We start from the raw sequence: 20,975 nt of genomic DNA on the forward strand, positions 1-20,975 counted from the left end.
AAATCGACGCGGAAAACGTGGTCTACTTGTCACTGTATCGTACGGTAATGTTGACCTTTTCAAAGAAAGAGATACTTCGCCGTTTTTATCGCTGATTGCCTGCTTGTAAATCTGAAATAGAAAAAAGTATTAAATTGTGATACGTTCTCCACTGTTATAATTTTGTAAATCGTTATTTATATAATTTACCTCCATCCCTCTGAAACAAACGGTATATTAGCAGTGAAAAATAAATAGAATAAAAAAAATAAATAAATACATAGTGTAAAAAAGTACACAAAATCTTGATCCTGGAATGTTCCTGCATTTAAATAAACCTGGCTGGAAAATAGCAAGATCCAAACTTGTAATGGTCTTGGTAATGGTAGATCTTACACCGTAACGCACCATTCCAAGGTGATCTACCCACGTTACGGGTTACGGCGATGAAACCGAGCATAACAAACGTGTTCGACACCAGCGAGGTTGCGTCGACAGCGGCGAAAAAAAAATCGATTCCAAAAGGTTAAATTGATGTTTCAACTTATTCACTTTTTTCTCTTTCCTTTCCTTTGCATCAAAAAAGTCACAAACATCAACAAAACAAAGCATGGAAAAAATCTTAAACTGAATAAATCTGGTGTTCGATTAGAATAGGTCGAATCTGCATAGGAATCACAGCAAACATACGATCTATTCAAATCGAACACCAGAAATAATTAAAAATTCACGGAAAAATAATGTTTCGGAAAAGTGAATGGTTCAAACGTAAGAAAAACAGTATAAAATATTGTTACATAAAAATCCAATGTAAATGTATAGTATAGCGAACCATTTCATTACAATACACTTTATTGTAGCTGGTACACTGTATGGTGCAGGAATGGTTTTCACCATACACCCTATGGTTAGTTTTTATCCGGGATGCCATCTCTGCCGGTCAGCGAGCCGACCGGAGCTAACGACACCTTGCCGCCGGCAAGGATACCAACCCGTCGAGGCCTTCTGCTGATTTGAGGAGCAATCAGTGGAAGAAGGACCCTATCCCTGGAGAACGCCGGTCAACAAGGGATCGGCACAAGTGAGTAGTTCCCCTGGTCAACGAGGCGACCAGCCGAGGATCCCTGCCGGTCTGTGGACGATCGGCACCAACGGTGTCTTCTTTGCCGCCGGCAAAGACACCATCCCATCGGAGGACTTATACCGATCGACGAGGCGGTCGGTGTCAGCGAGGCCTTCTGCTGATTTAAGGAACAATCAGTGGAAGCAGGACCCTATCCCTGGAGACCGCCGGTCAACAAGGGATCGGTACAGTGATTAGTTCCCCTGGTCAACGAAGCGACCAGCTAAGGAATCTCTGCCGGTCTGTGGACGATCGGCACCAACGGTGTCTTCTTTGCCGCCGGCAAAGACACCATCCCGTCGAAGGATTTCTACCGATCGACGAGTCGGTCGGTCTCAGCGAAGCTTTCTGCTGGTCGAGAAGCGATCAGTGGAAACGGGACCCTTTCCCCAGGAGGATTTTCCGCCGGTCAGCGAGGAGATCGGCACAAGTGAGTGGTTCCCCTGGTCAACAAGGAGACCAGCCGAGGATCCCCGTCGGTCAGAAGAGATCGGCACTGTCGGTGACAACCTGCGAGAACACCGAAGAGGAGAACTTCGACCTACCGTCGGTCGTAACCCCTCACCCAAACGAAGTGCGTGTGACGAAGAGAAATGTCGCCTCTGAATCACACACCGAAGTCGGCGAGTAAGAAAAAGGGCAAGCAGGAGGAAGAGATGGATGACGTCAAGACCCTCATCTATCACCGTGGCCAAATCAAGAGGAAGGTCACAATGATTAACCAAACCCTGGAGGAAGCAGAGGACGATCCGACGAAGATTACGCCTTCACTGCTGAAGGTCTTCGCGAAGAGGCTGGAGCTGCACTACCAGGAGTACGAAGCAGCTCACCGAGAAGTGCTGGATGCTACACCGCCGTCCAAATTCGAGGAGCAGGGTGAAGTGCAGATGGCTTTCGACATGCTGCATATCGAAGCGACGGATCGACTCGAGCGGCTCTCCACGAAGCTGACTGCCGGTGGTGCTCCTGCAATGGCAACCGGCAACCCACAGGTCATCATCCAGCAACAACCGTTGCGAGCTCCGATTCCCAGCTTCGATGGGAAAGTGGAGAATTGGCCGAAGTTTCGAGCGATGTTTGAGGACATCGTCGTGCGCAGCAATGAATCCGACGCCATGAAGCTGCACCATCTGGACAAGGCCCTGATAAGCGAAGCGTCCGGATGGATTACAGCAAAGATGATCCAGGAGAATAACTTCCAGCAAACCTGGAAGCAGCTTCAAGACCAATTCGAAAATCCTCGTGTGATCGTTGACACCCATCTGGCGGGTCTCTTGGAGCTGAAGCCGATTGCGAAGAGGAACCACAAGGACCTGCTGGAGCTGGTCAAGGCGGTCAACCGGCACATCGGAGGACTAGAGTACCAAGGCGTAAAGGTCGACGCGATGTCTGGCCTCTTGCTGACAAAGATCGTCACGGCCCGACTGGATGACCAGACACTTCAGCTGTGGGAAAGGACCCAGGAGCACGGTAAGCTGCCTGACTTCGACAAGACAATGCAATTCCTGCAGAACGAGTGTCAGGTGTTGGAGCGATTCCAGAACCGTCAACACCAAGCATCTACAACGAAGGAAGGAAGCATCAGGCTATCCAACACGAAGTCTACAAGCCAGAAAGTGCACGCTGCAACCCCGACGAGCAAACCCCAGCGTTGTCTTCTGTGTAACGAGGATCATCGCCACTTCGAGTGCCCTACGTTCAACAAGTGGACCACCGCGCAACGTACAGAGAAGGTAAAGGAGTTGAACCTATGCTTCAACTGCCTAAGTCCAGGACATCGATCCGCCAAGTGCCCATCCAGGAAGACTTGTGCGGAGTGCCAGCGAAGGCACCACACGCTTCTGCATGAGATCCCGAGGCCATCACCAGAGAAGCTCGCTCAACCGGCTGCAGTGAACCAACCGGCGTCGCCATCGCAGTTACCTTCTCGATCATCGTCAAACACGGCTGTTCCGAACAACCAACCATTGGAACAGAAGACGGTGATGCTCATGACAGCTCTGGTGAATTTGCGAGACCTCTGCAACAGGAAGGTACCCTGTCGTGTGCTTCTGGATTCTGGATCGCAGATGAGCTTTATTTCACGGAGTATGGCAGATCGTCTTGCGGTACACCGGGCTCCAACGCTTGTACCAATTACGGGAGTAGGTGCAGCCAGGACTTGCGCTCATGAGAAGTTGACAGTGGCAGTCGAATCCAGGTACACTGACTTCTCAACGATGGTCGAATGCTTGGTGATTCCCAAGGTGACAGGAGTCATCCCCACGACCCAGCTGGATATATCGAAGTGGCCGATTCCGACATCCGTGTTTCTGGCTGATCCCGAGTTCAATACGCCTGGCCAAATCGATATGCTGCTTGGCGTATCCCATTTCCTCCGACTGCTCAAATTGGGAAGAATCCAGCTGCGAGAGGACTTGCCCGACCTCCAGGAGACGCAGTTTGGATGGGTGGTCGCTGGTGACATCGAGGAAGAGCAGAACGATCAGCAGTGCTACGTATCCACAGCCAGCACACTCTCCGAGACCATGAAAAGGTTTTGGGAAGTCGAAGAAGTCAACGATGCTGATCAACCTACGGACCAGGAGGAATGCGAAAAGAAGTTTCAGGATACCCACTATCGAGACGTGGACGGCAGATATGTTGTGTCGCTGCCTTTCCGAGAATATCCTCCCCAGCTGAAGGACAACCGAGAGTTAGCCCTGCGTCGCTTCTTTTCCCTTGAAAGGCGGATGAAGAAGGATCCTGCTCTCAAACTCCAGTACAGCAAGTTCATCGACGACTACGAAGCCCTGGGACACTGCCGAGAGATCATCGAGGATTGCAATGCACCGAGTCAACCCCGGTACTACATGCCCCATCATGCGGTACTTCGTCCATCGAGCTCCAGTACAAAGCTTCGTGTGGTGTTCGATGCATCAGCCAAGGCTTCGCCATCTGACGTTGCTCTCAATCAAGCTCTTCTGGTGGGAGCAACAGTGCAGAACGACATCTTCGTCATCCTCGTTCGCTTCCGGAAGCACTTCGTTGTGTTCACGGCTGATATTTCGAAGATGTATCGGCAGATCAAGGTAGTTCCAGCCCATTCATGCTTCCAAAGGATCTTCTGGCGAGATGATCCTGCGCAACCTCTTCGGGTACTGGAGTTGACAACGGTGACGTATGGAACAGCGTGCGCCCCATTCCTCGCAACAAGGTGTTTGTTGCAGCTGAGTATCGACGAGGCCGACTCCTTCCCCATCGCTGCGAACATCATCCGAGAAGATTGCTACGTCGAAGACATCTTATCTGGAGCTGATACCGTAGCCGAAGCCATCGAATGCCAGACCCAGCTTATTGGAATGCTGAAATCCGCTGGGTTCCCTGTCCATAAGTGGAGCTCCAACTCTCCAAAGTTGCTTGAACGCATCCCTGAATCAGACCGTGGGGAGTTGGTGCATCTGACTGACGGCTGCGAAGGAGTCCTGAAAACTCTAGTTTTGACCTGGAGTCCGCAGCGGGATGAGTTTGCATTCGACGCGAATAATCTTACCGACTATTTGAAACCTCCGTCCAAGCGATCTGTGCTACCCGAAATCAGGAAGCTCTTCGACCTGATTGGCCTTCTTTCTCCGGTTATCAACATCGCCAAGCTGGTATCCCTGCAGGCCTTCGTGCGGAACCGTATTGAGAAAATACAGCTGCTCATGGGATCGTCGAGTGTACAATGGAGGTACATTTCAATGAAGGAACACCCGGCTGACGTCGTCTCGCGAGGATGGCTGCCAGAAGCACTGCGTACCGGCGAGTTGTGGTGGACTGAGCCCAAGTTTCTTCAATGTGCAGATTACGATGTGGAGATTCCAGCAGACCTTCCTGACGATGCTATCTCGGAGATACGAGCAACACCGATCGTCACTGCATCCGAAATCAACCAAGATGAGCTGCCTCTATTTTCAAAGTACAGCTCATTTCGTAAATTACAGCGTGTAACTGCTCTAGTTCAGCGATTTATTCGGAACTGCCGACTAAAGAACGCCTCACAGCGCGTTACCAGTCATCGTCCATCGATTCCAGAGTTACGAGATTCTCTGGAACTCATCGTGAAGGTTATCCAGCATGAGACGCTAGCGGATGAAATTCATCGCATGGAAGCCAACGAGCTATGCCAGCGGATCAATGTGCTGCATCCCAGCCATCGCAAAGGAGTGATGCGAGCTGTCGACGTGAGGATTGGCGGAACAACCTACATACGAGAAATCTCCAAACTTTACCGATCGAAGACAACTGCAATCCACATTGCAGTGCTTCAGATGACTTCCAGCCCGGGGGTGCATGTTCGCTACCGACAAGTACGCTCCGGTGGAAAATGTGCCCCACTTTCCCCTATCACGCAAGAGAAGATGGAAAACGTCAAACGCGGGAGCACAGCAGCAAGTTGCTCACCCGCCGCCAGCACCACGATCATCGTCACTCATCAATGTAAACACGCGCTCGTGAGTGACCACGCGCGCTGCCGCCACCGCCACCGTCGGGAACTCAGCGTCATCATCATCATCGCCGTCATCGCGCCGACCGCGTGTGTTGCAGTGACACCAGATTTCCGGATTGTTCTGGAGTTTTCGAATTCTTGTCGTGCAACATTTTTGAGCGCTATAAAAGCGAACATGGACCGACGTACTGCGAAAATAGTATCATTTGACCCGGCTAACGGTCAAGTAGTGTGAAGTGATAAGTTACAAGTGAAGTGTACTTACAAGCGTTGGCGTGGCTTGGACAACGCCAAGTGAAGTAAATAAAGTGGTTCAAGTGTAAACCTGTGTTTTCTTTCCGAGGAAAGAAAATCCCCGTTTGAGGCACTGCGGAGCCCCAAACAATGAATGTCCGAAGAAATCTCTCCATGAATTTTCGAAGAAATTCCTCACGAAAACCCGAACAAATTCCTCCAGGAATTTTGCCAAGGAATTTCTAAATGATTTTCCGAATGAATGCCTCCATGAATTGCCGAATGAATTCATCCAGAAATTTTCCGACGGAATTCCTCTACGAATTTACGGAGGAAATCCTCCAAGAATTTCCGAAGAAATTCTTCTAGGAATTTTCAAAGGAATTCCTCTTGGAATTTTTAAAGGATGTCCTCTTGGAATTTCCGAAGGAATTCCTTCATGAATGTCCGAAGGAATTCCTCCATGAATTTCCGAATGAAATCCTCCAGGAATTTTACGAAGGAATTTCTAAAGAATTTTCCGAAGGAATTCCTACGTGAATTTCCAAAGGAATTCTTCCAGAAATTTTCCGACGGAATCCCTCCACGAATTTCCGAAGAAATTCCTCGAGGAATTTCCGCAGGAATTCCTCCAGGAAATACCGAAGGAAATCCTCCATGAATTTCCGAAGGAATTCCCCCAGGAATTTTGCGAAGGAAATCCTAAAGCATTTTCCGAAGGAGTTCCTCCATGAATTTCCGAAGGAATTGCTCCAGAAATTTTCCGAAAGAATTCATTCACGAATTTCTGAAGAAATTCCTCCACGAATTTTCAAAGGAATTCCTCCAGGAATTTCCTTAGAAATTCCTCCATGAATTTCGGGATGAATTTCATCACAAATTTCCGGAGGAAATCCTCCAGGAATTTCCGAAGGAGATCCTCCAGGAATTTTCAAAGAAATTCTTTCTGCAATTTCCGAAGGAACTCCTCCTGGAATTTCCGAAGGAATTCCTTCATAAATTTTCGAAGGAATTCCTTCAGGAATTTCCGAAGGAAATCTTCCAGCAATTTCCGAAGGAATTCCTCCTGGAATTTCCGAGGGCATTCCTGCAGTAGTTTCCGGTGGAATTCCTCCAGGGATTTTCAAATGAATTTCACCAGGTATTTCCGAAGAAATTCCACAAGGAATTACCGAAAGAAATCCTCCACGAATTCTAGAAGGAATTCCTCCAAGAATTTCCGAGGGAATTCCTTCAGGATTTTCCGAGGAATACCTCCAGGATTTTCCCGAAGAATTTCTCCATCAGTTTCCGGAGGAGTTTGTCCAGCAATTTCCGTAGGAATTCCTCCAGGAATTTTCAAAGTAATTTCTCCTGGAATTTTCAAAGGATTTTCTCCTGAATTTCCGAAGGAATTCCTCTACGAATTTCCAAAGAAATCCCTCCCGGAATTTCCAAAGAAATTTCTTATGGATTTGACTTGAAATACCTCCAAAAATTTCCGAATGAATTCCTCCAAAAATTTTTGACGGTTGTCCTCAAAAAATTTCCTTAGGATTTTCTCACATAATCCCCAAACGTGTTTCTGAAGGAATGTTTGGAGAAGTTTCTCAAATTTTCACAGGAGTTCCGAAATACATTTTTGAAGGAATTTCTTGAGGAATTTCCGAAGAAACTCCTCAAGGATCTTTCGTTGGAATTCCTTGAGGAATTTCGTAAAGATTTATAAAAAAACCGAAAAAAATCCTCAACGAACTTATCAAACAATTTCTTACGAAATTTCCAAAGGTTGTCCATAAGACATTTCAGACACATGTCAAAAAAATTTCCAAACGAACTCCTTTAACAATTTCCGAATTTTCCTCATCAAGGCATTTTTAAAGGAATTCTTCAAAAAATTTCCGAATGAGTTCCTCTAGGAAATAAAAATCACAAAAAGCATTTCTTCAGGAATTTCCGAAATATTTTTTCAAGAAAGTTTTGAAAGATTTTTAAAGAAATTCCTTGTGGAATTTCAGAAGGGATATCTCATGAGACTTTTAGTGAATTTTTTTCAATATTTTCGAAAGAATTGCTTCAGGAATTTGGGAAGGAATTCTCACAGAAATTTCCGGATGAATTCCTCCAAGAATTTTTGAAGGTATTCCTCAAGGAATTTTCGGAAGAATTCCTCACGAAAACCCGAACAAATTCCTCCAGGAATTTTGTCAAGGAATTTCTAAAGGATTTTCCAAATGAATGCCTCCATGAATTTCCGAATGAATTCCTCCAGAAATTTTCCGACGGAATTCCTCTACGAATTTCCGAAGATTTTCCGGAGTAAATCCTCCAAGAATTTCCGAAGAAATTCTTCTAGGAATTTTCAAAGGAATTCCTCTTGGAATTTTTAAAGGATGTCCTCCTGGAATTTCCGAAGGAATTCCTCCATGAATGTCCGAAGGAATTCCTCCATGAATTTCCGAATGAATTCCTCCAGGAATTTTGCGAAGGAATTTCTAAATAATTTTCCGAAGGAATTCCTACGTGAATTTCCAAAGGAATTCTTCCAGAAATTTTCCGACGGAATCCCTCCACGAATTTCCGAAGAAATTCCTCGAGGAAACTCCGAAGGAGTTCCTCAAGGAATATTCTAAATCTATTTCAAAGAAATTCCTCAAGGAATTCCCGAAGAATCTTCTAAAGGAAATCGTAGAAGAACTCTCGAGGAATGTCTTATGGAATTTCTCAAGGAGCTTTAGAAATGAAGGAATTCCTCAAGGAATTTCTGAAGAATTTTTCAAGGAATTTCCGGTGGAATTCCTCAAGGATTTTCGAAATAAATTCCTGAATTTTTTTTTAATTGATTCCTTTAAAAATTTCCGAATGCATTCCTCTAGCAATTTCCAAAGATATTCCTCCAGGAATTTCCGAATGAATTCCTTTAGAAATTTTCAAAGATTTTTTTTCCGGTAATTCCGAAGGAATTCATTAAAGGATTTTTCGAAGAAATTCATCCAAAAATTTCTTAGGGTTTTCCTCAAGGAAAGGAATCTTAGTTTGATTGGAATTTTTGAAAGAATTCCCGGAGAAATTCTTAAAGTATTTTCTGGAGCTTCTCAAACGGATTTCTGGTGGAATTAAGAAAGATATTTGTTAAGGGCCCATATTTGATAGGGCCCATATAGCCGAGGCGGTAAACGCACGGGTATTCAGCATGACCATGCTGAGGGTGACGGGTTCGATTCCCGGTCGGTCCAGGATCTTTTCGTAAAGGAAATTTCCTTGACTTCCTTGGGCATAGAGTATCTTCGTGCCTGCCACACGATATACGCATGCAAAATGGTCATTGGCAGAGGAAGCTCTCAGTTAATAACTGTGGAAGTGCTCATAGAACACTAAGCTGAGAAGCAGGCTTTGTCCCAATGAGGACGTTACGCCAAGAAGAGAGAGAGAGATTTGTTAAGAATTACTGGGGAAATTCTCAAAAGAATGCATGGTGAAATGCGTAATAAAACTTCTGGAGGAATTATTGAATAAATTTCTGAAAGTATTCCCAAAGGAATTACTGCAAGTTTTCCGACGGTAGTTTCTGCTGGAATATCTACATTGAAATAACCTGGAAAAATATTAAAGAAATTTCTGGAGAAACTGCTGGATAAATTATAACTCATGATGGCATTTGTTAGGAAATTCCTCAGGATTATAATCATATATGATTCTTCCATTGAACCATTCCTGTTAATCATCCATATTTCATACTTCACTTTTATTTTTTTTTAAATGATCAAGTATTTGAACTCCTTGTTACTGCAAAGTGGTTTTCAGTGTAAGGGTGCTTGCCCCCCCCCCCCCCCCCCCTGGCCGAAAAGCTGGCTACGCCCTTGGACCGACGAACGCGATTTTTAAGCTGCCGCAACTAACAAAGTGTTTTTCCACTGCCATTTGCTCAACTGTCAATGATGCGCGAAAAAATCGAACATTCAGCATAAATTCGGGGTTATGATTTATGCTCTCCAAAAATTTTCGATGAGCAACATAACTAACAAATGCCTAACATTGTCGAACGCCTAACTTCCTCCGTGCTGGGTGCGTCGCTGCTGCAACAAAAGGAAACAAAAGGAAAATTATATTTCTGGAGCTCGATTTAAATAGGTCGTATGTACATTTGTCGATATAAAATTCGATCAGTTTATTTTAGTTATTGTAGCAATAGGGAAGATATTTTGGAGACTTATAATGATGGAACGGAAAGCCTGTTTTGTTATGATTCAGCTGTTTGTATCAACTTTGTCCAATTTCAACGGTTTTTGCTATAATAAGCGAATCCAACTGATCGAATTTTTAATCGACAAAAGCACATACGACCTTTTCAAATCGAGCTCCAGATTTTGTTTGATTAATTTTTTCAATTTCCGCGAATTTGTGTAATAAAATATTCACCGCTGTGGTCCCAAAAGGTGAACAAATTGGCTTCTTTAGTGGTGTTGAGATAATTCCATATTCAGAATCTGCATGCAAAACTGAGCCGAAATCCAAATTTTCATGAATTTTGGTGCCCGGGAACCTATTTAAAAATCAGTTTGAAGTTTGTATGGGAGCGATTTGTCGAATCACCCCTCGTCGCATTTTATACTGGATGGAGCTGTCAAGCAGTTGGCCAGCTGTCAAAAGGTGCTTTCAAAAAATCTATTCGAAATCGATTTTAGGTACCAAAATGAAGTTCTAAAAATCTGAAAAAAATCATGGTGGTTCAGAAAAAGGTGCTCTTTCGTATAAAATCATAAAATCAATACATTTTTCTTAACTTAAAAACCCAATTGTGAAAAAAAATCCGCCGGAAAGTCCCTGTCGGATGTAGGGCATCGGCAGCGAAAGCAGTACGTGCGAAAAAATTTTCTGCCTAGTTGTGAAGAAGATCGGCGGTGCCAAGTGGAGACAAATAACCGGTTTTAGAAGTAGGTACATCCGTACGAGTACCGGTATTAGAACAACTTCCGTAACCACAAGTGCAATATCCGCAAGACCCTAAAGAAGGGTAAGTTGTATTGTATTTATTAGATTTAACGTAAGCCTAGCAGTTAAACTATTTTTTTTTCAGGTCAAGGAAAATAATAAATTTCTAATCCGGCTGGCCGGTCGTCGTAAGGGAGCTGTAGGCCCTCAAGTCGGGACTGCAACTGGATGGCCGATTCGGAGGTCCACCAATAGGTCCGATGTCGATGATGCCTTGGCCAATGCCACACATGCGGGAAACGGTGATGTCTCCACATATGCGATTCCCTCTGATGCGGCGCAACCCGAATGGAAAGTTGCCTCCGGGCCGAATGAAAAGGTAGGTGGTGAAACAATTTACAAAAAACTGAAACCAAAAGCGCCCGCCAAGCCGAAGGAGCAATATCCGTTTCCTCTGGATTGTCGGATAAAGATTACTGATGATTATGATGCACCAAAGTTAAACAAGTTGCTTTATGCTTTCTTTTTGTCAGTTCGGTCAAATTCTTGACATCATCGCCTCGTCTTCAAGAAAATCGCAAGAGCCACAAACGCAACGCGAACCATGCAACCTTCCCGTTCTATGAACTACGATTGCGCATCAACCAGCTGGACAGCGACAGACCAAGATCGACAGTGACCAAAGTGATTGCCAAAACAAATGAACAGCCGAAGGGCATCCAAGCCGGTCCACCCGTAGGACAAGAAATCTTGAAAGAAGAATTCCGATGCCGATGAAGCGGCCAGTACTATGGTGCCCAACCGGCATGATATGCATTTGTGGAATTTGCAACGGGGCCGCCTGCGATGCAACAGGGCTTCACGTTTACGCTGACGCATGCGATGAAAATCTCGATCATCGAGAAGTAGGAAGGAGGCTTTAGAATAAGTATTTTAAACGTACGTATTGAAGAAATGGTATGCATGGGACAGTACATTATGTAGGGTGACTAAGGGTATTATCGGCATGTTTGTTTTCTTCATCAAGGGGGGTTTTTGCAGGCCAAATTTCTTGAAACTTGATTGTACAATTCAGCTTGGTTAGGAAGATTTGACGCCAACTTTGAGTTTAATCGATATAAAAAGATGACGAAGAAATCAAATTTGCCGGGAATACGTCACTTTCCCTATTTGGATTCAAAAAACCATGAATAATTGCACTTCTGCTTTCATGGTTTATTGGTGCGGCAGGGCGAAACTTCTTTTAGGAAGCAAAATTTGTGGCATTTTTTTTTTATGAAGTGATTCTTCTAATGATTTCCCAAGGGATTCCTCCGAGAATTCTTGCCGGGATTTGTCCCAGTATTCCTTATAGTATTTTCTCCTAGCATTTCCATAGGAAGTTCTCCATGTATTATCTCCGGGATAAATAAGAGATTATTTCTTTTGAAATTTGTATTGTTAATACTCCCGGAATTCTTCCAAAGATTTCCTTTCAAAAATTCTTTCAGGGATTCGTCCCGATATTCGCAAAAGATTTCTAAAGGTATTTCGAGCTTCAACTCTCTACTTCCCATGCTTGCTCTAGAGCTTCATCGATTTTCGACGAACTCGGGACAAACGGAATAAAAATAAAAGAGTATGCAGCAATATTTTTGGAAATATTCAGGGTTCATTCAAATATTACGTAACGCAAAATTAGCCAGTTTTAGACCCCCTTCGTTTTCCACGTAACAACTTTTGTATGGAATTTTTTTTATGAAGAGTAACGCAGCGCTGAATCCCCTCCCTCTCCTCTTAGCGTTACGTAATATTTAAACGAATCCTCATCTGTGTCGTCATGCATATTGTGCATATCCGATGATAAAAAAGATTATATTTTTGCAAATGCAAATAAACGTCTTTTCCAAGTTCTTATTTTGATAAATTGAACCAAGTTGCATTGACTTTTGTTGGTGCGCTTATTTTATAAATGCTTTTTGGCATAGAAATAGTTGTTGAAAATCGTGAGAAGAAAAAGGTTAAGATAAGATTCGCAAGATTCCCTTTGAGATTCCTCCAATGATATCTCTAACTGACTAACTGACGATAAATGATGGAGGATATTTTCTTTTATTCGTTGAATACATCCCAGATGACTGGCAATTTTTGAAAATCTCTAGTGATTTTCAGTAATTATTAAAAAAAAATGCATGTAGCTGTTGACCCCTATAAGTAATTATGAATTGTGTTCATAGTTCTTATAATACATTCCAGACAGTTCGAAATTTCTTAGAATCCTAAGGGATTTTCAGAAATTATTCAAATATTTTCCGAGATGCTTTTGACACAGCTAAATGATAGAGAATATTTTCCTAAATTCGTAGAATACATCCCAGATGGCTGGGAATTTCTGAGAATCCCTAGGGATTTTCAGTAATTATTTAAATATTTTCCGGGATGCTTTTGACTAATATAAATGATTGAGAATATTTCCTAAATTCATAGGATACATCCCAGATGGCTAGGAATTTCTGAGAATCCTTGGGATTTTCAGTAATTATTTAAATATTTTCCAGGATGCTTTTGACTAACATAAATGATTGAGAATATTTTCTTAAATTCGTAGAATACATTCCAGATGACTGGGAATTTCTGAGAATCCTTAGGAATTTTCAGGAATTATTCAAATATTTTTCGAGTTGCTTTTAACTCACATAAATGATTGTGAATATTTTCTTAAATTCGTAGAATACAGGGTGTTCAATAAGTTCGGATACACCATATAACTTGAATTAACTACACAACTGTAATTCAGATTTTCAAAGTAAATGTATTTATTGAAAGGTCATATAACACTGGTCAAATATAGCATATGGTTTTGAATAAAGTCTTTTTCTACTTTTTTATATAAGCCTTAGATGTATCTAAAGTTTGTTAGCTCCGGCACGCTGGAATAATTTTCGAAAAGTTGCTCAAGCTACAGAAGTCTAAAACGTTGACTTTTAAATTTACATCTCACTATACTAAATTAAAATATCTAAATTAATAGAAAAAAGCTTAACACTTCTATTTCAGTGATGATATGGTGATAAATTTGCAAGTTTAGTCAAAATGTGCTTAAATCTATGAAAAGGCATAAATACATTATATAAAGCCAATCTTGGTTAAAATTTGCCACAATAGGGATATAATCAAGTTGTGGAAAAGATAATTATGGATTAAACTGAGATATAACGCACCCTTGCTTTTTGACAAAACAAAAATCATTGGAACAGGTACAGCGGCAATTTTAGCAATTTTAAAGATCTAAATAAAATGAGCCCGTACTTCACCCAATCTGAATCTTATAGATTATTTCGTATGGCCATAGTTGCTACCACTTATGCTGAGGACAATAACCTAATTTGATTTAAATTAATACCATTACTCAATAAAAACTAGACGGAATACCAATGACAGACGTGCGTGCCGGCCGAAAGGAACTTGAGACACATTTGCAATTATTACAAAAGGATAAAGGACAGTTTATTTCAAAACATATACTGTATTTGATCAGTATTATGAGATCTTTCAATTAACACATTCACTTTGCAAATCTGAATTACAGATGGGAAATAAATTCAATTTTACTGTGTATCCGAACTTATTGAACACCGTGTACATTCCAGATGACTGGGAATTTCTGAGAATCCTTAGTAATTTTCAGGAATTATTTTAATATTTTCCGGGATGCTTTTGACTAACATAAATGATTGAGAATATTTTCTTAAATTCGTAGAATACATCCCAGATGACTAGGAATTTCTGCGAATCCCTAGGGGTTTTCAGGAATTATTCAAATATTTTCCTAGATGCTTTTGACTCACATAAATGATTGAGAATATTTTCTTAAATCCGTAGGATACATCCCAGATGACTGGGAATTTCAGCGAATCCCTAGGGATTTTCAGGAATTATTCAAATATTTTCCGAGATGCTTTTGAAACAGATAAATGATAGAGAATATTTTCCTAAATTCGTAGAATACATCCCAGATGACTGGGAATTTCTGAGAATCCTTAGGAATTTTCAGAAATTATTTAAATATTTGCCGGGATGCTTTTGACTCACATAAGTTATAGAGAATATTTTTTCAAATTCGTAGAATACATCCCAGATGGCTGGGAATTTCTGAGAATCCTTGGGATTTTCAGTAATTATTTAAATATTTTCCGGGATGCTTTTGACTAACATAAATGATGGAGAATATTTCCTAAATTCATAGGATACATCCCAGATGGCTAGGAATTTCTGAGAATCCTTGGAATTTTCAGTAATTATTTAAATATTTTCCGGGATGCTTTAGACTAACATAAATAATTGAGAATATTTTCTTAAATTCGTAGAATACATCCCAGATGCCTGGGAATTTCTGAAAATCCTTAGGAATTTTCAGGAATTATTCAAATATTTTCCGAGTTGCTTTTAACTCAAATAAATGATTGAGAATATTTTCTTAAACTCGTAGAATACATTCCAGATGACTGGGAATTTCTGAGAATCCTTAGGAATTTTCAGGAATTATTTAAATATTTTCCGGGATGCTTTTGACTAACATAAATGATTGAGAATATTTTCTTAAATTCATAGGATACATCCCAGATGGCTAGGAATTTCTGATTATTCTTGGGATTTTCAGTAATTATTTAAATATTTTCCGGGATGCTTTTGACTAACATAAATGATTGAGAATATTTTCTTAAACTCGTAGAATACATTCCAGATGACTGGGAATTTCTGAGAATCCGTAGGAATTTTCAGTAATTATTTAAATATTTTCCGGGATGCTTTTGACTAACATAAATGATTGAGAATATTTTCTTAAATTCATAGGATACATCCCAGATGGCTAGGAATTTCTGATTATCCTTGGGATTTTCAGTAATTATTTAAATATTTTCCGGGATGCTAACATAAATGATTGAGAATATTTTCTTAAATTCATAGGATACATCCCAGATGGCTAGGAATTTCTGATTATTCTTGGGATTTTCAGTAATTAATTAAATATTTTCCGGAATGCTTTTGACTAACATAAATGATTGAGAATATTTTCTTAAACTCGTAGAATACATTCCAGATGACTGGGAATTTCTGAGAATCCTTAGGAATTTTCAGGAATTATTCAAATATTTTCCGAGTTGCTTTTAACTCACATAAATGATTGTGAATATTTTCTAAAATTCGTAGAATACATTCCAGATGACTGGGAATTTCTGAGAATCCTTAGTAATTTTCAGGAATTATTTAAATATTTTCCGGGATGCTTTTGACTAACATAAATGATGGAGAATATTTCTTAAATTCATAGGATACATCCCAGATGGCTAGGAATTTCTGAGAAACCTTAGGATTTTCAGTAATTATTTAAATATTTTCCGGGATGCTTTTGACTAACATAAATGATTGAGAATATTTTCTTAAATTCGTAGAATACATTCCAGATGACTGGGAATTTCTGAGAATCTTTAGGAATTTTCAGGAATTATTCAAATATTTTCCGAGTTGCTTTTAACTCACATAAATGATTGTGAATATTTTCTTAAATTCGTAGAATACATTCCAGATGACTGGGAATTTCTGAGAATCCTTAGTAATTTTCAGGAATTATTTAAATATTTTCCGGGATGCTTTTGACTAACATAAATAATTGAGAATATTTTCTTAAATTCGTAGAATACATTCCAGATGACTGGGAATTTCTGAGAATCCTTAGGAATTTTCAGGAATTATTCAAATATTTTCCGAGATGCTTTTAACTCACATAAATGATTGTGAATATTTTCTTAAATTCATAGGATACATCCCAGATGGCTAGGAATTTCTGATTTCCCTTGGGATTTTCAGTAATTATTTAAATATTTTCCGAGATGCTTTTGACTCACATAAATGATTGAGAATATTTTCTTAAATTCGTAGAATACATTCCAGATGACTGGGAATTTCTGAGAATCCTTAGGAATTTTCAGGAATTATTCAAATATTTTCCGAGTTGCTTTTAACTCACATAAATGATTGAGAGTATTTTCTTAAATTCGTAGAATACATCCCAGATGACTGGGAATTTCTGAGAATCCTTAGGAATTTTCAGAAATTATTTAAATATTTGCCGGGATGCTTCCGACTCACATAAATGATTGAGCATATTTTCTTACAATCGTAGGATACATCCCAGATGACTGGGAATTTCTGAGAATCCCTAGGGATTTTCAGAAATTATTTAAATATTTTCCGGGATGCTTTTGATTAACATAAATGATGGAGAATATTTTCTTGAATTCATAGGATACATCCCAGATGGCTAGGAATTTCTGAGAACTTCTGGAAGGATTCCGTTGGAATATGAGGTGGAATTCCCGAGGAATTGAGAGACGAACCCGCCAAGGGCTGAAAGTCTCTTTAATAAAGACAAATCAATCAATCAATTCCCGAGGAACTTCTTGAAGAATTCCCGAGGAGCTTTTCAAATAATTCCCGAGGAACTTTTGAAAGAATTACCGAGGAACTTTTGGAAGAATTCCCGAGGAGCTTTTGAAATAATTCCCGAGGAACTTCTGGAAGAATTCCCGAGGAACTTCTGGAAGATTTCCCGAGAAACTTCTGGAAGATTTCCCGAGAAACTTCTGGAAGAATTCCCGAGGAACTTCTGGAAGAATTCCCGAGGAACTTCAGGAAGAATTTCGGAGGAAAATATGGAAGAATTTCCGAGGAACTTCTGGAAGAATTAAGGAACTGCTGGAAGAATTCCCAAGGTACTTCCGGAAGAACTCACAAATTGGGTTGAGGGTTGAAATCACGCATTTTACACGGAAAATTTCAGATTTTTATACAGCATTTTAGTCCAGCTGGTATACATGCACAAGGTACTAAAATAAAGGTGCGTGAAGATAAAAACTTTAATTTTTTATTTTGCAAGATGACGTCAGAAATAAACATTCAGTAAATTTTCTTTCTATTTGCTATTCGTTGGCTTTTTTTTTCTCGCGGATGGAAAATTATGGCTAACTTTCTAGCAAACCTCCAGTATGATTTTCAAAATAGAACATTTAACAAATTTATGCGGAAACCCATATGCGAACGAAAACATGAAATATTATAAAGGAATGTATAATACTTTTTTATGCGACGTTATCAACGGGAGCAGGAGCATACATGACATATTGACTGTTGTGCTAATTATGAAGCACAGCGCGGCCGTTGTAAATAATGTTTTCAAAGGCCCTTTTGCACGAAATTTCACGCGGCAAATCCTCTTGGAAAGGAACAGTTGCGCTTGAGGAAACGCCGCAATGTAATCTTTCATTAGTAATTCTTGGAAAGTATAAAAACGCGGCTGTACCTTTCATCAAGAATAGGTGGCGTCTACTTCAGGGCAAATGCGCTAATGAATAAAAACAAAACACTCTTTGGCACCCTTAACCTATCGGCACTGGACAAACGTCTTGAAATCCCGCACCAAAAGTGCATCAGAACTTCAGAAGCACAAATCTCAAGAAGCAAGCATCAAACAATAATGCATTTTATTATTCTGTTCTTGCTCACTTGTAATAAGCTTAAAATAAGAAGATCAAGAGCGCTGGTTTTGTTAACGAAGAGATTTGTGCGCTCAAAATCGTGAGTAGGTGCCAAAGTCGGCCATTTTGGGATTCTAACAAGTCTGTCCTTAAAATTGTTGCCAATCCCGTCACAAATAGCTATGATGTAATAGTTTTGGTTTTGTGAGCTACGTGGCCCTAATGGCGTCAGCCGTTTAAGTGTTTCTTAAGTAGGATGTGGGCTCGATCCCCGCTAAAGTCGGAGAAAATTTGTCGTCGAACGGAAAATTCCCCAGTGGGCCACCGGCTCAGTGTCTAGTTGACCGTTGTCGCGTAGATGGCGTTCCTATTCATTCCTAATGGGTTTGGGCATCGTTTGGGTTCACCCATTTACAATTCATGAAAAAACAAGCTAGAATTAAAAACATGACGTCATCGCGCCCGGGTGTCTATTGCTCTAGCGTGCGCAGCTTTTTCTTTTTTCTCACTCACTCTCGTAAACAAACACGCGAAAGAAACAGATAATAGAGGGGGCATTTTGCCCCCTCTTTCATCTCGCTCTTTCTTGCGTTCAACAAAATGAACGAGCGAGAAATGAGAAAAGGCTGCGCACGCAAGTGGTCTATTGTCTAGTAAAATAAAGTTAGGTCAGTCAGCCTCTTGGCGAAGACGGTGTGAATTTGCTTTATTATTCGGTAAAAACATTTTTAGCGTATACAGATATTACCACAAAAAAAAAAACAAATAAACTCATACGCACTTCTATTCAAATGTACAGTAGTTATAACGTCATTTTGTTGCTTTTACAGATAATGCTTTCCCTTTCCACCAATACATTATTGTTACTCCAATGTATCGACCTTGTTGGTGTTTTCATTGGCGGTCGCTGTTGTTGACGTTTTGAAAGTGGTATAGCTTTGAAACAAAGATCAATAACAGACAATCCCCAATAATACGGCCCAAAACTGAGAAGACTGTTTTCAATGCAGACTGGTTTTGTGGACAAATTCTTATCATTTTCATCATGAACAGTTTTTTTGTTTCGTTGCAGGTGTTCTTTATTATGAGCTCCATTTGAATCTGAACAGTCACTAGCGCAAATTCAACCGAAATAATTACTCTTATACTAACTTTTAACTTTCAACAGCCTGCATTGTAATATTTGTTGGTAATGCAAAGCCGAAAGCTTTTGTGAAAATTAACAAACACACCATATGGCTGGTTTTCACTTCGAACGTACTGTGCAAAAAGATAGAACAAGTAATGGTTAAGTAATGATTCCGATTCAAACCACCGGGTAATGCTTTGCAGTAAAATTATAGCCTTCTAAGGCAATGTGTTTATTACTTTAAACGACCTTTGAAAATTATGCTCTGAAATATTTTATTTGAAGCACTTTTCAAAAAGTTTAATGATGAACTATTTCATCAAAATTTCCCAGATCATTATAACGAAAACTTTTTTTCTCGGTGAACCCTCCCGAAGATGCATCGGAACACCCCTTCGACTATACTCCTCCATCACCTGGCAGCATAAGCAGCATAAAATGTCAGGCAGGAACAAAACAAACGACACCAACCGAGAGAGACAATGTCTCGCACGTGTTAAATTTGTCAAACCAATTCGATAACTTGACTGCTGTCTCGCTGTTCAATCGACCGACGATTTCAGGAACGACGGTTCCGATTCGTCGTGTCCAGTTAGCAAATTCGCGCACAATATTATTCCGTAAGGAAAAGTAACGTTTCTCCTCATATTAAAATTACTTGCGGGAAAAAAGAGGCTTGGCTAAAAGAAATTTTGCTTTACATTTGTATTTAATTTAAAAACACTAATTCATTTGCAGAGAAGGTTTTCAACAACATTAGTGAAAATATACCATAAATTTATTCAATATTTCAAAAATCAAGACTATCGCTTAAAGAAAAGTTGACTGTGGCCAACGGACGATTTGAAACATATATACCACTTGACTAGTCGTCTAATTACACGGTTGAAATTTAATGCTCAAGTACGAAAAAAATCATAAGGAAGTTTCAAGGATGTAAATTACCTCTTTTTGAACAAACGATTTGCTCTAAGTTGTACTTCCGTTCCGTGCTGGATGTTCACCGGATTTTACCGGATGCAAGATGCGAGCAGTGATTTTTGTCAACAAGGCCCGCAGTTACCGTTTCACATCTTGCCGTTCGTTGGCGTGTGACGTCACCGTGGACAAGTCCATAGACGAGTGCACCACCTGCCGAAAGTTCACTCGGGCAGCGAATTTTGACACCACAGCGGGGTCGACTCTCAACAACTTCTACCCAGCTGAAAATTTGTTTTATTTATTGCATCTAGTTTTCACGGTGAAGTTGCAAAAATAATGGCTAGTGCATTAACTACAGTGTATCAAACAATTGTCCATACAGCAATTTTTTTGTCAAAATAATTTTTCATTCAAATGTTATTAATTTTTTTATGCGTCAATCAAAAACGCTAAAAATTTGACCAATCATGAATCATATATTCAAGCTCCATTGGTAAAATTTTGAGCGAGATCGAATAAGTTTTCTGAAAGTTATAGAACTTTTAGTGAAACTTATTATATTTTTGAACACATTTTTAAAACATATCTCAGTATGTACTCGATGAAATTTTTTCAATTTTTTTTGTGTTACATCTCATACCTAAGGCTTTCGTATGCAGCTTTGTTTAGGGTTTTATATTCACTACAAAAAAT

The 20,975-nt window shown here is 40.3% G+C and overlaps 2 protein-coding genes and 1 long non-coding RNA gene across 3 annotated transcripts in view; 2 read left to right on the forward strand and 1 right to left on the reverse strand.

Annotated features, from left to right (window-relative positions):
- Positions 1–20,975, reverse strand: part of LOC109413884 (large ribosomal subunit protein eL13) — a 258,035-nt gene that overhangs the window by 39,735 nt on the left and 197,325 nt on the right. The window lies entirely within an intron of this gene.
- Positions 1,696–5,803, forward strand: LOC134290258 (uncharacterized). Its single transcript, XM_062857357.1, has 2 exons — positions 1,696–5,577; positions 5,774–5,803. The coding sequence occupies exons 1-2, from the start codon at positions 1,696–1,698 to the stop codon at positions 5,801–5,803; spliced, it is 3,912 nt and encodes a 1,303-aa protein (XP_062713341.1).
- On the forward strand, positions 10,236–11,917 carry LOC115266757 (uncharacterized). Its single transcript, XR_009999015.1, has 3 exons — positions 10,236–10,800; positions 10,864–11,097; positions 11,252–11,917. It is a non-coding gene; the product is annotated as an uncharacterized LOC115266757 (long non-coding RNA).

Source organism: Aedes albopictus, chromosome 3 (assembly GCF_035046485.1).
Source record: "Aedes albopictus strain Foshan chromosome 3, AalbF5, whole genome shotgun sequence".
Taxonomy (NCBI): domain Eukaryota; kingdom Metazoa; phylum Arthropoda; class Insecta; order Diptera; family Culicidae; genus Aedes; species Aedes albopictus.